The following is a 17,355-nucleotide window of genomic DNA, read 5'->3' as shown; positions in this document are numbered from 1 at the left end:
CCTCAGCGCTCCAGAGGCCAGACTGTCCACGTCACCAGGGCTCACGTCTCTGTGCTGCCGCGCCTCTGCGCCCCGCCCAGCCTGGCTCCCCTCACGTCCCCCTCCAGCCTCCCGGAGCAGAAAAATGCCCTGGGCAGCCCTCCCCCACCCTCCCCACCCGTCTGCCGCCCCCCGCTCCCCGCACCTCTCGGCCCTTGCCCTGGCCTGTCCTGTGCCAGGAGGGACCGCCCCATTGTTCCTCTCCTTGCCATGAAGACCCTGTGCTCCCCACACACGTGCCCCTCTCTTACTGCCCATCAGGAGGCCTGGGGAGGGCAGTGGTGCCCAGACGAATCCTCGCTCTGCCCTGGTTCTGGGACTGGGCCTTGCGCTCCTAGGCTCCAGGCCTCACACCTGGACACCCGGACCCGCGGCAGGCATGTAGCTGACGTGAGCGGTGCCCGTGAAGGTGCCCACGGACGGTGGGGACTTCCTCTCTCCATGAGGGCCAGGCGGGCTCCTGCACATTCACAGCCTATCCAGGTGACCAGGAGGCAGATACCATACCCCCGGCAGGGTCCCCTGAACTCTGGCTTTATCCACCAAGGCACAGCTCCCACACAACCTGGCTCTTTCTTTAGCCAGCAACCCAGGTTTGGGGGGAAGGAGGAGCAATGACATTTCTGGGTCTGTGACCTGATCGTGGAGACATTTATGAGCTGGGAGGTGGCCCCAATTCCATGTGTCAGGGGACATAATTTGCTGGCCCTCCTGCCCCACAGTCTTAGAAGCGACCACGGGTCTTGGCCCAGGGAGGGACGGCAGAGACCTCCCCTCTTCCGGTGGGATGGCAGGGGTCTGAGAGCTCCAAAGGGACCCTTCCCAGTCAGCCTGGACAGGGCGGTGGCAGGAGCAGGCAATGCGGCGTGAAGAGGGCTCCCTGAGCAGGGCTGCGGGGAGTGAGCAGTCGGCAGTCGCCCTGCCATCTGCCACCGCCGGCTCAGCCCCAGTCCCCAGTGTCTGCCTGTGGGCAGGGCGCCGGGCAGGCCCGGGCTGGGAGGAGCCAGGCCAGCCGGGGACAGGTGTGTGGGAGGCCTCAGTGGGCAGGTGGCCTTTTCAGGGCCAGGCGGATGTCTGGAGCGAGCGAGGCAGACAGACGGTGTCACCCTGCAGTCACCTCGGGCTTGGCTTGGGGCCACCGGGAGCCGGGACCCCCCCGTGGCTGGCCCCCACTGCTGCCCCGATTAGGTTTCTCCCCATAAAGCGGCCGGTGTTTCTGCTCGGCAAGCCGTGCCAACAGTGGAGTCTGGGAAAAAGGCATGGGGGTGGCATCCGGGGGCCGGGTCTCCCTGCGAGCACGGCCCATAAAGTCAACGAGACGTGCGCACCGGGCAGAGGCCAGCTCGGGCCGGGCAGGGGCTGTGTGCCCGTCACGCCCCGGGCAGGGCCGGGCACACACTGAATGGGGCACCAAAACTCAGGAATCAAGACAAATGTTTCAATATAAAATTTTTTAAAAATGCAGAAAGGCCCATGATATAAGAATATCAAACTTAAATAAGGGCACAACGGATGGTTACTAACTCCTCCTTTTGCCTCAGGTTCCAACAGCTCAGCTGAGCACGGGGCCCAGTGGCTTCACTGCCTTCCAAGAGCACCCCTCAGAGACAGAGGGGCAAAACTAGAACCGGAATCCAGATTTCTGACCCCAGGCTCTTCCCATGGCCCTGCACACCTCTAGGCGGCGCAGGCCACGCAGGTGGGGAAGTGGGGCCTCCAGACAGGAGCCCCTGCCCCAGCCCCCTGGGGTCCACCCCAGGCCTGCCTTCCTTCCCAGGGGCCCAAGGTGCTCTTTTGTTGGTTCCCTTCCTGCCCAGCCTCCCCGAGACAGACGCCCATGTGCTCTGGGTCAGGGTCTCCCATCCCGGGAGTCTGTGCCCCGCCCTTGGCTCCCTGCTCTCCTGGTCCCCAGAGAGCTCCAAGCTCATAAGTGGAAGGTGGCCAGGCATGGGAAATGTCCACTCCCCAGGGAAGGGGCCAGACACGTACCTGGAGCCGAGTGTCACTGCCCACAGATGTGTGAGTCTGAAAGCCCACAAGAGTCCTAGCATCCAGGAAGCTGGGGGCCTGGTGCTGGCCGGGGAGGCCCGGATGGCCCAGGCAACGGGATCCAGCCCTGCTCTGCAGACATACCTGCACCCACGGGGGCCATGGGCATGGGGTGGGGGTGGGGATAGATGGTTCTGGGAGCTGCCAGGCCACAGTTCTGACCCCTGCTTTGGCCCCAACCAGCGATTGGCCTCGGGCAAAGTTAATCAGCACCTCTGGCCTCCACCGTTTCCTCTGTAAAGTAGGGCAAGGATGCCAGGGCTGTCGGGAGGAAGGTCCAGGTGCCTCTGTGCCCGGCGGGGGGAGGGGGGGAATCACCAGGGGAAGCTGCTCTTCACCGCTGCAGGGTTTGCTCAGAGTCTAAAGGGAAAAGCCAGAAGGCAGAGCCTTTCTGAGCCTGTGGGTGTGTCCATCTGGTGCTTAACCATTAGGCAACAGTTTTAACCTCAAAGGCGTGTATTTATCTGAAAATATTCTCAGTTCAAGCCGCATTCTGGGTCACAAGGCGAGGAGAGGGAGGGAGACAGGGGGGGACCAGATGCAACCACATCATTAAAAATGCCCGGCGTGAAACCGTGTTCTGGGGCAGCCCCACCTGGCAGCAGCCCCTCAGGAGGGCCCTTCTGTTGCGGGGCCCCCTGGCCCCCCGGGAGGCTCTGGGCCTGGCCTGGCGTGTGGACCCGTGACTCTGGTCTGGGCATTACACCATCCTGTCCTTGGCTGGGTTTCCCGGGGCCGGGGCCGGGGAGCCGAGCAAACCCCACTTCATGGTGACGGAATGTTCTCTCCGGGAACTGCGAGGCGAGGCTGTCTGGGAAAAACCTGGGCCTCGTCCCGTGACTGTCCCAGCCTGGAAGGCTTGGCTGGGCCGTAGGTGTCTGGGGAAGCCACCCCGCCGCTCCTGAGGCCCTACTGTGCGCTCTTCTACACGTCTGCTGTCCAGCGAGGACCTGACCTTGGTCACCCAGAGCACACAGGGCAGAACTTGCCCCCAGTCCACCTGGCGCGCCCCATGCTGCCAGAGAAACCGGCGCAGTCCCTGTGAACCCACGCACTTTCCTCAAAGCCCCTGCTTCTTTACGCGGACGTTTCCGCGAACACGGGTGGCCCTCGGAGGACCTTGTCGCGGGGCCCTGCCCTGCGCTGGCTCCTGGGGCAGTGGCGTCTCCTCTCGATCGCCCTCCAGGCCCTGCAGCCCAGGCTCCCTGGACGCCCCGGGGCTGCTCCGTGCACTGCTGCACTGCTTCCCCTGCGATCGCCGGGTGCTGTCGGGCGGCGCTGCTTCACGCCGTGCAGGCTCAAGAGCAGCGGGCGGGCGCGGCAGGAGGCAGAGGGCTCCGCCCTGACGGAGGGGATGGTGCTCCCAGCCTGGCCGGCGCTCTGGGGGCCTGAGGTCTCAGGGTCTGGTCTGCGCAGGCACCCCGATCTGCAGCCCAGGCCCCAGGGGAAGCGCAGCTGCAGAGCGCCGCCTCCCCCAGGAAGCCCCCGCCCCCGCTTCCTAAGGACAGGGGCCACTGGAAGCCCGACTGAACACCGTGAGCCCCGGAGCCCGGCCCGGAGCCCCGAGGCCCTCAGGCAGGAAAGGGGGTGCGAAGGCCGGCAGAGGCCCGGGGCTGCCTCCGTGCACGGCGTGTCCGGGGGCTCACTCCCCCCGCCCCGTCATTTCTAGAACTGTCCACACTGGCCGCCAGGGACTCCCTCCGGGGGTGTGGCTTTCACAACGGCTCTCCTGGGGGTGGTCTGCAGCGTCTCCGCCCGCTTGGCGGGGAGGTCTGGGGCGGCAGGGTGGGGGCTCCCAGACGCCTCACCGAGACGCCGGCGGGTGCCAAGCCCGGGGTGGCCACGGCCGAGGCCGCGCGGGGCCAGCGGGGAGCGGTCCCCTCCCCGCGCCGGCCCTCAGCCTCGCACACAAGAGGGCGGACGGCGCCGGGAAGACAAAGGCGGCGAGGAGGGCAGGGCGGCCCGGCAGGATGCGGAAGTCCACCTGGGAAGCAGCCCCGGCCTGGAGGGCAGGCCAGGGAGAGGGGCAGGCAGCACCCTCTTCAGAACCGTCCTCGCGCCCGAGCTGCCAGTCACCCGCTTGCCAGAAGCCCCGTCAGCCCTTCGGGGGGCTCCGGGCGGTCCCTAGGAAGGCTTATGCCCGAGGCACCGGCCCTGACGCCCTCCTGCCTGACGGGGTATGTGTCCTCACTGGCCTGAGAGCGGGGCAGCGTCCGACCAGGTGGCCCGAGGCGCCGTCCTGTGTTCTGGGGCCATCCCAGCACAGCCCACCCCGTGGCCCAGGCCGGCACCTCCTTTCTGTCCAGCAGTGCAGGGGGCACAGGGGCGGCTGCCGAGGGACACGGGGAAGACCCACCCCAGGGACGCAGGGCCGGAGCCCTCCCGACCCCCTGCAGCACCGGCCACTTCCCAAGCCTCAAGACTCCTGCCCTGCTTGCCCGCCTCACGTCCCCTTCTGGGGAGCCCCCTCCGCACGGCCCCAGCAGACAAACAGCATCTCACTCAGAACCCCAGATGTAAGGCGGAGACCAGAGACAATGCTCTGGGTCCAGCCACGGCCACCCCTCCCAGCCTGTGCAGGGCGAAAACCCAGGATCAAGACCAATTCCACTTGAAAGACGGGTAGACAGGCCCAGGGGGTCGCCGTGCACTGGCCCTGGCCGCGGGCAGCAGTGGGGCCCTTGAAAAGCAACCGTCAGCGGAGACGCTACTCACGCACCGGGGGGCACAGCTGGGCCTTGCGCTCTGACGGAGACGGGCAGGTCAGGAGCCGGTGCGGGGCCTGGGTCAAGGAACAAGAGAGTGGAATTAGGGGGGAGCCCATGCCTTTTCTACAGGGTGGGGGAGCCTTGGTGACACAGCATGGCATGGAGCGCTGGAGCCGCTGTCCCCCTCGCTTGTGTGACCACAGTTGTACTGACAACTCCCCAGGCACGAACCAAACAGCCGTCCTCACCCAAGACCTCTCCCAGGAGCGGCTGCTCCTTGCGGGCTGCCCCACGGGGTGGGGAGCTCAGTGGGGCAGAGCGAGCATCCCAGCCACAGGGCTCGGGGTTCGAATCCCTGTTGGCCCAATACTGCTGCAAATACACATAGCAGCACTTCCTGGGCACGCACTCCCCGTCGGAAACTGGGGAGGGGCAAACCCCCTGCCCCCTGGAACGCTCCACGCGCTGACCTGAGCCCGTCGCACTGGGTAGCTCCGTCAGTCCTCATTACAGCCTGATCTGGGGGTGAGGGAATGCACGCAGAGAGGCTAAGTTATTTCCCCACGGTCACACCGCCAGCACAGGCGTTATCGTCCTCCCTGGCGTTACAGGAATGAGGGAACGAAGACCCAGAGACGTCTCCATCTACCTGCCTGAGGTCACGCAGCTACTAGCTACTAGGAGAGACCAGAGCCCCCTGTCCTGGGTAACCCCAGGGAGCCCCCCATCTGAGACATTCAATTTCCCTTCCTCAGGGTGACGGCCAAGGGCCTTCTGGCTCCCCAGTTCTCCCAGGCCAGCCAGGCTGAGCGGGCACAGTGTTCCTGGAGAAGGGCAGCTCAGAGCCGGGCCCGGGGGACAGAGTGGGGAGCCTGCTCTCCCCACCCAGGGCTGGACACAGCTGAGCTTCCAGCTCAGTAACGTCTGGGGAACAAGGCCTCCGACAGGGGAAACGTCTGACGGCAAGCGCCCAGCTGAGCTCAGGCCGGGGCAGGAAACCCGGGCTGCAGCCCCGGTGTCGCTGGGTCTGAGGGCCTCTTGGCTTCACTCCAGCAGGGAGACCCCTTATAAACCCTCTGGTCCACGCCGGGGGCCATCCCAGCCCTCCCCCAGCCCCCGCTCAGCCTGCCCCCTAGGGAGGCGGCCTCTCAGGATGTGTGGCAGCCCCGACACCTCGGGGGCGCCACGCATTCCCAGAGCCCGGAGGTGTTTCCACCTCCCCTGTTGGGCGGCTCGCTCCTGGCTCAGCGGCCCGGGGCTGGCCCTTGACCTCCCTGAGCCTCAGGCCCCGTAGGAGAGTGGCACTGAAAGATGCCCGTCGGCGGGGCTGTCGTGAAGACTGTGACCTGCGTGGGAAGAGCGTGGGCGCGGGGCCCGGCCCACAGGACAGGAAGTGCTTCGCGAGAGACAACCAATCAAAGTCACCTCGTCCAGGTGTGGCTTTCAGGGTGGGCATCCCTGCCCCCGTCCGGGGTCCACTGCACCCAGCCAGAGAGCACTACTCAGAGCCAACAGGTAAGCCCTGAGCGAAAGCCATCCTTTTGCGTTTTGTCAGTATTCTCACCGGGACCACAAAGACCAAGTGCCAGGTATTTAAGGCCTTAATTTTTGTGTCTGGGTAAATAAAGAAAGGACACTTGGATGTTCGATGTTAGAACAAACTCCTGCCCCTTTGGGCTTGGGCTTGGAGGCCCCCTTTGTCCACGGGTGAAAAGATTAGGTACCACGTGTGTATCTGCAGAGCAGATGGGGGTCGCGTCTTGGCATCGCCGTGGGGCCCCTTCTCCAGGCTCTGGCCACACACACGGGGCCGTATTAGGCCCAGCAGATACAGCTTCTGAATGTGGCTCTGCCATGGGGCGATGGGCCCACCGCCCAAGCCTTGATTTCCCGTGAACCCACATTCGCGCCAACTCCTAAAGAACGAACGGGGTAGCCTCTATCCCAGGAACCCAGGGCGCCAGAGAGGACAGGGACCATTCCCTTCAGAAAACTGGCCAGCACGGGGTGCTGACTGGGCCCACGGGGCTCCCGTCTGCTGCCCAACGTGGGTGAGGCACCAGGGCACCGGGGCAGGGAAAGAGGCCGGGGCGCCGCCCAGGCCCAGACCTCTCCCGTCCTGGGCCGAGTCCGGGCGGGCTCACAGGAGAACAATCACGAGTCAGGGCAAAAACAAACCCCTCCAAGTGAGCCACTGTCCCCCTAACCCTTCACTGCTCCCCCAGCCCAAGCCAGCACCCCAAAGGGCTCGCCTGGCCCCCACAGAACCTCCAGAACCCCAGACGAGGCCGGAGCTGGGCTGCTCCCAGCCGCCGAGCTCCCCTTTCTGGATGCACAGGACGGTCCCGGGCGGGACGAGGACGGTGTGCATGCACGGAGGGGCGGCCCTCCCCGCCAGCCCCGGGCACGGCTCGGCCTCGCGGTGACCGGGCCGTGTGGTCGTCCTGGTGGTTCCTCCGGTGCTGCACGAGCCCTGAGTGAGCCCCAACCGTGCGCATCGGCCCCATCTCCCATCCGTCGCACAGCATGTCCTGGACCTCGGCCGCTTCACACAGCCACCATCGCCCTGGCCCGGGAGCCCCTCCCCACTCCTGGGGACGTGCCCTCGTGGCCTCCTGCGTGTGTCCGTCAGGGCCTGGGGCTTGGTCCCCGGTTCACGCTCGGGTGCCCGAGCCCGTGTGAGGGATGCACCTCTCAGTGCCTACGTTTCATCTGGACCCAGGAGGCTGCCACTGCTGCCCGTGGGACGTTGAGGGGATCTCCCGGTGGGCGCCGAGGAAAGCACCTGCGCTAGACGGCCTTGGGCAGAGCCCGGCAGGCCCTGTCTCCCCAGACACAGCCGCGCGGTCAGTCCCTGATTGCTCTGCTGGGTCTCCTTTCTCCCTGTGCCCAGCCCTGCTCTCTGCCTCTGCTCTGTTCTTCCTTTCCCATGCTATACCCCCTCATGTCCCCCTTTCCCCTCTGTCCCTGATGTCCCCGGGGGGGGGGGGGGACCTCCCCCCTCCCTACCCGCGTCCCACCCCACCCTCGGGCACCGGCTGGCGCATGCCCTGCATGCAGACACAAAAGCCCCGGGGCGGCGTCTGCGGAGTCTGGCGGGCAAGCTGGACCTGTAAACACATGAGACCCAGATGGCAGGGGGGTCCCGGTCCTCTCCACACAGCCCTGGGAGGCAGGCCTGCCCCTGGCCATGGCAACAGAGGGGAGGGAGACGCCGCCAGTCTGGCCCCAACCCTCACGGCCCCACAGACTCCCCAGGAGGCTGCAAGCAGCCAAGTGGGCCTGACAGTCTGCACCGGCGGGCTGGCGCTCGGGGGCGGGGCGGGGCGGGGCGTGGACGGGGGGCCCAGCAGACTCTGAGCACCGCAGCCCCATCAGGGCACGAGGCGGAGGGGCAGGCTGGGACCTCCTCACCTGCCGAGCCCCCGAGCTCTGCCCAGTAGTGACTGGTCCCCAGCGCTTGGCCCAAGCCCTCCCACCACGGAGCCCTGCGACGGCTGCCTCCTTGCAAAGGGGGGCTTCGTTCAACTTATGTGCAGGGGGAGCCGGGAAGACGTCATGGGTCCAGCTTCCCGGGGTGAGACCTGGGCGAGCCCCTGACTCCTTACTGACCCTGGTCCCTCGGCCGCAGAAAGAGGCTGGTGGGAGGGCAGAGCCGCGGGGGGAGCGCCTGCAGCTGAGCCCGAGCAAATGTGCGAGAAGTACCCGCCCAGCGATCCTCCAGAGGCCGTGTGGGCATGTGCACGTGTGTGCACATGTGTGTGCGACACATGTGCATGTGTCCTTTCAGGCATGCCCAGCCCAGGGTGGCGTCTGGAGGGAGGGGGTGGGGAGCTCTGATTTTCAACATTCGAAACGCTGCGCTGACCTGAGGGTGGCCCAGTCGTCCAAGCTCCAGATGTCAGCCAGGGACCAGGGTGGCCGGGAAGAAGGGGTGAGACCTGGGAGGAGAGAGTGATGCTGGTTAAGTCTTGGGAAGGAGCCCCCGGGTGTGTGCGGGGTGCACGCCCTGCATCTGTACCCTGCTGGCTCCGGCCCACCCTGCCCTAAGACTCCGTGAGGCCCAGCACAGCTCAGGGGCCCCTCAGAGCCTCGCAGGGGGACGTTACCGGCCAGGAGACCACTGCATCAATGCGACTTTGTGCCCAAAACACTGGGGCTGAAACACCCTGGTTTTCTGGGGTCACCTTCTCCAAGGGGCAGCAGCCGTGGCTGCAAGAATGTAGATCTCGGGGACGGAGAGACACAAGGTCAAAGTCAGGCTCAGAGAGGGCTGGGGGTCCTCACTGCCGCTCTCTCAACCTAGGTTCCTAGGGTTTGGGAGAACTAAATGAAACAAGGCGTGAGACGTGCAGGATGATGGAGGGGTGCAGCTGTGCTGAGCATGAGGGAGTTCCCTCCCTCTCTTTCTCCCCGGCCTCATCGGGGCCTCTGGGGTAACCCTGAGTGTCTGCACCAGGCAGCTCTCTCTCAGCATCACTATGGAAGACAGGACTCCCTAAACAGCACTTCCTGCAAGGGATAGTCTTTCCCTCTTTGCTTTGGCTGCTAGGAAGCTCAGAGCTGAACTGACAGAACTGGGAGGCGCCTACATGACATGGATTCTCTAGGCCTACCTGCGATTCTCCCTTTGCCCCAATTTCCTCGGCTGTTTATTTTTACCCTCCTGCATTGTCAATATTGCTCTAAGCTGCTTCACGTATATATTTCTAATGTGGCAAGACATAAACAAAAAAAAAACAAAAAACAAATAACGCCTTAGTTCCCTTCCTGCCTATACGACTGGTGAGGGCCGTGTGTGTAGCAGGCTTCATCTCTGCAAGTGGTGGGCTGTGATTGGTCCCGAGCCAGACCCCCGCTTCTCAGCCAGGTTTGGCATCCCCTTCTGCTCTTTGGTGTCTGGTAAGGAGGCAGGGAGAAGTAGGGACGCCCTTTTTGCAAACGAGAAAACAGAACCCCAGGCAGGGGCCATGGCTTCCCTACGATCACACGGCAGGGAAGGTGGGGTGAGGCTGGGGCCCGGCAGTCTGACCCTAGGCTGTGGCTTAGTCTTCTGCTACAGTGTGGTCATTCCCACGAGCCCTCGGATGCTGTCCCAGGAGATGCTTCGTAACACTGACAGAGGACCTCGGGGGTCTGGAATACCCCCTGGCGGGGGGGCACCTTGTCCCGGTGACGTGCAAACAGACGCACGACCACCCGTGGAGCTGCTAAGACCCTGAGGCCTCAGAGCGTTCGCCTCTCCCTACTCAGCCACCTCTGGCAGCGTCCTTGCTAACAGGGCCACCTCCATGCCCTCCCCAAGCCTGTGAAATTGACCCGAAGCCACGTGGCCACAGCAGGCCTGGGTTCCTGGGCCACTGAAACCCTCCTGGCTGCCTCAGAGATGCTGCCAAAAAAGCCCCCTAGCCACTTGGAGCGGAGGCTGCCCCAAGTCCCCATGCTGCATGGCGCAGGAGCTGGCTTTGCCTCGACCCACCCCTTCCTCTCACTCAGCACCCAGCACAGTAAACCCCAAGTAACGAACAGCAGGCCGGGCCCTGCTGAGCTCCGGCGAAGGGAGAGGAGGCCAGGAGAGCGCCACGTTGGGGAGTTTTCTGTCTTTCGGTGGATTACAAACCCCTGCTGCTTCTCGGGGGCAAAGACTGTGTCCCACCCCCAGGCCCTCACCGAAGCCACGGGTGTTCTACGCTGTGCACCCCCAAACTCTGCTAGGAGGTACTCCTGCCTAAGTCTTACAGATGGGTAAACCGAGGCTCAGGCCACCAAAGAAGCCCATCCAGCCGGACAGCTCGTCAGAGGGGGGCTGGGGGCCGTGGGCGCTGACAGCACCCTAGCACAGAGCTGGTTCAGGGGAGTCTCTGCGCCAACGAACTGGGTGGGGCCTCCCTGATTCCATCGGCTTCCAGGAGGCCAGCCGGCCGGCGCCGTAATCGGGCCACGGGGCAGGCGCGGGGCTTGGCGGGACCAGAGTGGACAGGGAATCCTTTGCTCCGGGTGGCGGAGCGGAATCTCTTCCACCTGCCGGGGGCCAGGCCGAGCCCGCCCCTTGGGAACTCTGGGCAGGGTGGGCCCGGCTGGCTGCAGGTTGGGGCCTGCGAGGAAGGGGCTGGTGCTGGGGTGTCCCCAGACCGGGTCCATGTTCCCCTCCCGGCCAGGCTGCTCACCTCCTGGGCTGCCTCACCACCCAGACGCAGGGCAAAGACCATCCACCTGGCCGTGTGGTCCTCGAGCGTCTTTTGAAGGCCACGACAGGTGTGCACTTTCTTGGGGGTGCTCTGGGACCAGCCATGTTCTGCAAGAAATAAAGTGACCAAGGAGTCAGCTCAGCAGGTCTGGTGGCTCACGGCCCGAGCACGGAGGGGGGCTCGGTGCAGCCTCTCCCCACACCTCTCATTTACCCCCTCGTGCTGCATCTGCAGATGGGCCTAGCCTGCTGCGTGCTGCCGCCGAGCTGCCTCGGCGCCCAGAGGTTAAGGGCCTTAGGGGCGAAGGACCGCAAAGAAAACCTTTTCTGACCATCTGGCTGCCCCACTGCCACCCCTGGTGCTGGACTTACACTCAAACCCCGACCGCTGGCTCCCCTGCAGCCCTGATTGCCACGCACATCCTCCAGCGTCTGCAGAGGAGGGGGGCTGGCGAGACTCGAGGTGCCTGCCTGCTCCTGGCAGAGCGAGGTCGCCGCTTCATGGCACCCCTGCCCCCTTCACTCCGGCCCTGCCTTGGCACCCACCGTTCCCTGGGGCCAGAATGTTGGCCTGCCATCAAAGGCCTAATTCCTACCCATCCTTTAGGTTACCTCCCCCACGGGGGCCTCCTGGATCGGGAGCAATAATAGGTCAGCTCTAGCGATAGGCTGGGGGTCCCTTGAAATCAGCTCACGGGTGCTCGCACTGCCTGTCTCCCCACAGGCAGGCAGCTCCGCGGCAGGGACCACCTCTTAGGCAGCGGCGTGACCCTCAGGGCTAGCACCGTGCCCGGCCCCCAGGAGGCATGGAAACGTCCCATTTGCTCTTCAAACAATGCCCAATACCTAGGAACAGAAGGTGCAAGCGTGACTTTGGGTCTTTCCCGAATGAGCCAGTGAGAGCACACCCTAGGACCGAGCAACCATGAACACCAAGGCCCCGAAGGCTAAGCGCAGGCCCAGAAGCCGGCACTCGGCCGACGGCAGCTCCCAGGCCTGGCCCGCTGCTCCTGCCCTGCCCCGGGCTCAGGCCGCCGAAGGCGCACAGGCTCTCCCAAAGCAGGGATGGCTCGTCCTTCGTGACAACGAAACAGCAAATCCAGACGGAGGTCTGACCCGCCACGACCGGGAATTCTGCTGGGCCTCGGCCTGACTCACAGGTCAGGGCAGCTACCCAGGCCCCGCTCCTTTCTCAGGCCTCTGCCCCAGGCCCCGCGTGACGGGGTGGCCGGGAGGAAGGTCGGTCCGGGCGCCAAGTCCCCGGGCGCGTGCTGGTGACCCCACGCTCTCCTGCCCGCGCCCAGGCGCAGGTGTGTGGCTCCCACAGACGCCGGTCCTCTCAGGAGCACGTCCCTGTCACCTGGGGACCGGGGCCGAGCTCCCTACGGACGGGTGAGAGCTGTGCGGGCGCCGGGCAGGGTCTCTGGGACACGCATGGGACTCGTAAGGTGCTCAGAGGCCAGAGGGGACCTGCTGGCGGCTTCCCAAGGATGTGCTCGAGCCCCCTGCCCCGGACGCTGGGTCGAGCTTGCAGCAAAACCCCATCTTCTGGAAACGGAGACGGGAACCTGGAAGCCCACTGCACCCTGTCTACACGCGGCGTGGGCTCAGGACCCCGAGTCACGCAGCTCGGGGTGCCTCCCCCTCACACGCTGCCCAGCGCCTCTCGCGGCCTCAGGTTCCCCGACTGTAGTACGGGGACCACCAGGTCTGCGGCCCAGAGCGCTGTGCAGGTTCCGAGCGAAGCTGGGGGCCAGGAGGTCAGCCCAGGCCTGGCTGCCACCACCGCACGGAGCCTGCATGGGCTTCCGGTGAGCACATCACCGTCCTGTTATATCGGGGGGGGAGCACCTACCCCCCGCCCTCCGGCCCATCAAGAAGGGACGGCCCTGAGGCTGCGCAGCCCCGCCTGGACGGCTGGACTCCCTCCCTGTCTCTCCTAACAGTGGCATGGGCTGAACAAACCCCCGCTGCCCGGTGAGGATCCCCCTGACGGCCCCGCACCTGGGTGACGGGGCAACAGCTCTGGGGCCCACCCAGGAGAGACCACAGACCAGGGACCCTCCAAAAGCACGGGGGAGCCGACGGCACCCTCACCCACTCTCCCCTCTGGACGGCGAGCACAGCCCGGCTGGCACTCAAGAGGGGCACCACTGGGCAGCACGCTGAACGCCCACAGGCCCAGCCGCTGAGGCCCCCCCTTTCACAAATAGCTTAGGTCAGTACTCCTCTAGCTGACGCTGGCGTCAGAAATCAGACTTCCAGGGCACAGGAGCGGGGGGAGCGGAAACAGCACAAGGCCACGCTCAGCAGAGGAGAGCCAGGGGAGATGGACGCCGGCCGCTCCGCAGGCCACCCCACGCCCGCTGCGCGCACGCGGCGGGGACGGGGTTTCTCTCCTGACGGGTGAGTGGAGCTCCGGCTGCAGGGGCAGGGGCGGCTCTGGGGCCCTGGCTGCATACCTGAAAGTCACAGGAGCCACACGTGGCCATGGCTGGAAAACTCACTGGGACAGCCGCCCACGGGACCGTTCTGGGGCCAGGGAGCACCCCCCATGTCTGACCTCACAGCAGCATTTACAGGATGTCCTCCCTCCGGGACACACAGTGCCCCCGGATCCTTTCACCCACTTGCCCAACAGCAACCACGGAACCACCAGGCTGAGTGCCCTCTGGGCTCCCTGGTCTGGCACCTGGCACAAAGAGGCGCCTGGGCAACACCAGCTCCCTCGGCCTGAGGTCTTCGCCCCCTGCCTGCCCCCAGTCCCTGCCTTTTCCGGTCAGACACGGCGCGTTACCTGCCCTCGGAGCCTTTAAAGCTCTCCTGAGAGGGCATCGCGCCACCGAGGGGCGGCTTGAGCCTCCCAAGGCCGCCCTCACTCGATGGGCCGGCCCACATGGTGTGCTGGAATGGTGACCAGGGGCCTCAGCCTGTCTCAGGGTCACTAGTGGACCCCGAACGGCAGCCCCCCATGTTCCAGGATCTATGAGGCAGGTTGTGGGGGAGTGGGAGTGATGGGGGAGTCAGCCAGACCCGCTGCCTCTGCTTGCTGTGTGGCTCCAGGCACAGGACCGCCCTCTCCGGCCCAGTTTCCTACCCTGTGATGTGGGGCAGCCTGTCCACCTCGTAGGGCTGTGACATCACAGGTGACAAGAATAGAAGTCCCAAACCCAAGGCTGGCTCATAACAACGCTCCCTTCTCCCAGCCCCAGAATCACCCAGGGGCCGGCACTGCTCAGAGCCCGTGCCCCATGATGTGGCCACTTGGATGGCAGGGCTGGCCCAGGCCATCTGGCGGTTCTTTGATCAGAGGCGGTTCTGTCCTCTGGAAGTTTCTGGCCCACTGAGGTTGGCCCCGGCACTGGGCCCAGCAGGATGCCCCGGAGGCTGATCCCCACCTCACCCCGGCCCCTCCTTGCCCCTGCCCTGTGGAACATTCCTGCGTCCATCTACAGCGTGGCCGGAGGCCGCTGGGTTCCCATCTCAGCTCTGTCCTGTGACCCTGGACAAGCCCCTTCACCCCTCTGAGCCGCAGTCTCCTCGTCTGTAATAAAGGGACAGCGATGCCACCTCCTCAGATTCACACGCATGATCACAGACGAGGCACGTGCCGTGCCCACGCGCAGTGGGGCTCAGCAGACGGTTGCGTCCACTGCCGGCCACCCCCCAGGGCACTTCGAGGACAGAAGACAAGTCATTGCACTCTGGTGCCTGGAGGCATTTCTCCCAGCCTCTTGTCTGACAGCTGGCCAACTTGCCAGGGCTGGGGCCTGCGTGGACACAGCTGAGGGCGGGCCTCGGGCAGGAGGCTCTGAGCCGCCAGCAGGAACTCTGATGTCAGCCAAGCTTCAGGGCCCAGGCCCACGGCACGCAGCCCACCCGCACCCCCAGAGGGCTCAGCCCTGCCTTGCCCACGCTGGTCTTCAGCATTCAACTTGGCCTCTCTCAGAGGTCGCACGTAGGAGAAACATCCCCCCTGCAAACGCCAGTTGCTAACGAATCGCGCACAGACCACCCCTCAATGTACGTGCAGAGACGCCGCGGGAACCACTGGGACCTGGCCCTGGGTGATGCCGTGCCGGGCCCCCAAGCCCTCCGAGGGGCCCGAGACAGGTCAGGAGGAGTCAGAAGTCGGCCAGCGAGCCTCTCTGGTCCACGTCCTCCAGCCTCCCTGAGTTGCCAGATGCACAAACCAGGGGTAGGTCCCCAGCTCTGCCACTTCACTTGGGCCAAAATAGCTCCAGTAGGGACTTGGGGAGCCGACGGCTACCAGGGCAGGCAGTGCAGTCAGGGTGCAGGTGAGCTCAAGTCGACACAGCCTCTAGTGGCAGACCTGCTAGCCCTGGGGAGAAGGCCGCGGTCCAGAGCCAAACAGGCCACAGAGAACCTTCCGGGCTGTGTGGTCTTCAGGAACCTGGCCTCTCTGAACCTCAGTTTCATATCTTAAAAAGGGGCCATTTACACCTACCGCCTGAAGCTGACATCAGAGCAAATGAATGAACGCGGAATTCCCAAGAGCTTGGCCGGCACACACAGTAGGTCCTCACAAAAGGCAACCGCCAACACCAGGCTAACCTCCAAGTCGGTTCTGGAAAAGCCAGCCATTGCCAGACGTGCATCTGCTACATGGGGTCTGTCACGGACGAGGACGGTGTCTGGAACGGCAAAATAACGGCCTGGCTCTAGCGTGACGACAAAACAGAGGCCTGCTTTCCCTACAGATTCGTTTCCAGGCATCAGACTCGGAACATCCCTGACGTGCGTCCAGATGTCCAGACGTAAGGACAGGCTCTGCCTCAGAGCCGCAGCCCCGCCGCCTCTCGGGGGGGGGGGACACACTGCGTCAGAGCACCACCTCCCCCCAAGTGGCCTCTACTCCTTTTAAATGGACAAAATGCACCAGGACGACGGTGCTGCCCCCACCGTGATGGCCTGTGCCTCGTGTAACATCTCTCTCTTGGGGAGAACATGCAGTGAGAATCTGGGCGGGTCAGTTTCACTCTGGCCAGGTGGTGAGTTTTGTACTTTAAATTTTGTTTTCCTGTTGCAAAAAGAATAGATGCTCGTTAAACATGATGCTGGAAAACTGAAAAAAAAGGAGGAAGAGGCAGCAAACATTTTTTGGCATTCTCTGGGAACCCAACACACGGCAAAGCTCCCTCCCGGAGGGGCCTCTGCCCTTCTGGAAACACTTCCGCCCCGGGGTGTCCTCCTGAAGGGCCACAGAACCTGCCACCAGGTGACCTCCTCACAAGGCGGAGGATCCCAACTCAAAAGCCCAGGAACACTTTCACACGCCCAAAGCAGCTACCCCAAACCTGGCCCCTCCGAACCTTCCAGAGACCCACCCGACGTTACAGGTGGAGATCAAAGAGACGGTGCAGCAGGTGGGGAAACCGGCTCACGGCGGGGGAGGGACTGGTCCGAGATCTCGCAGCGGGCCGACGACAGAGCTGCGGGTGCTACCGAGGCCCCTGCACGCCGGTCAGCCGTGATCTCCCCAAGGTACACTTTTAAAAGGGCTCAGTGGAAGCTGCTCCCGACCCTCCATAGCGGGACAGATGCCAGGCCCCTGGGAGGGTGCTGGGCACCGACACGCTTGCTCACCACCAACCCGTGGAGGTGACCGACGGGAAGACGAGGGCTGCAGCGGGTCCCACCCAGGGGCTGCAGGCCCAGGGCTGACCTGGAAGGAACCGGCCACCACCGGGGGCGGGGAGGTGAGAGGGCCCCGCACTTTGTCATCACCCCCTGGAGGAAGGGGACCCCTGTGAGCTGTGACAACGTAGGGGCAGGACCAGGCAGGATATCTGTGAATTGGAAATACCTACTCCTAACTGAACAGAATGTGCCGAGACCCACCGACGACGTCTGGATGGGCCGACAGACCCCTGCCTTTCCTACCCAGTGATCTTCGGGGAAGAGGCCCACAAGCCCCACGGGCACCGCTACCAGCTGGTCTTCCCAGCTGGAAGCCCCAGGAAGCAGTGTGGTTCCCCTCGGCCCCGCGTTACCCCGCAGTCCACCCTCCCGGCCATAAGGGTGCAGAGCTTGGGCCTGTCCATCCGGCGCCATCACACCCGTTTGTGACAAGGTGTGGTTTCACAAGCCCCGGATTTGACCTAAAAGGGAATGTATCTGGTGGAGGTGGAAAAGTAAACCCTGCCCGTTTGTTTCTCCGAGCGCCTTGACCCGCTGGCCGCAGTGGCGTGCTTGATGGCTTACGTGCAGCGCAGAACTCAGGGAGTTGGTGCACAGCCTTCTCTCCTTCTGTTTCAGTCTCTGGATCCTGTTTTGTTCATTCATGAGGTGTTCCCCAAGAGCCTGCCCTGTGCCGGGCCGGTGCTTTTGGCCTGTCCTTCTCAAGGCGCC

General features: G+C 64.5%; 1 protein-coding gene across 1 annotated transcript in view; it reads right to left on the bottom strand.

Annotated features, from left to right (window-relative positions):
• LOC137775878 (uncharacterized) overlaps positions 1–17,355 on the bottom strand; it is a 63,651-nt gene that overhangs the window by 2,257 nt on the left and 44,039 nt on the right. The window contains exons 6-8 of the mRNA XM_068561992.1: positions 10,964–11,091; positions 8,665–8,737; positions 4,808–4,870 (exon numbers count right to left, since the gene is read on the bottom strand). Of these exons, the coding sequence (XP_068418093.1) occupies positions 4,808–4,870; positions 8,665–8,737; positions 10,964–11,091 (264 nt within the window). The remainder of the gene's footprint in view (positions 1–4,807; positions 4,871–8,664; positions 8,738–10,963; positions 11,092–17,355) is intronic.

This window comes from Eschrichtius robustus, chromosome 13 (assembly GCF_028021215.1).
Source record: "Eschrichtius robustus isolate mEscRob2 chromosome 13, mEscRob2.pri, whole genome shotgun sequence".
In the NCBI taxonomy this organism is placed as follows: Eukaryota; Metazoa; Chordata; class Mammalia; order Artiodactyla; family Eschrichtiidae; genus Eschrichtius; species Eschrichtius robustus.
This window is presented reverse-complemented; position numbering and strand designations above follow the sequence as displayed.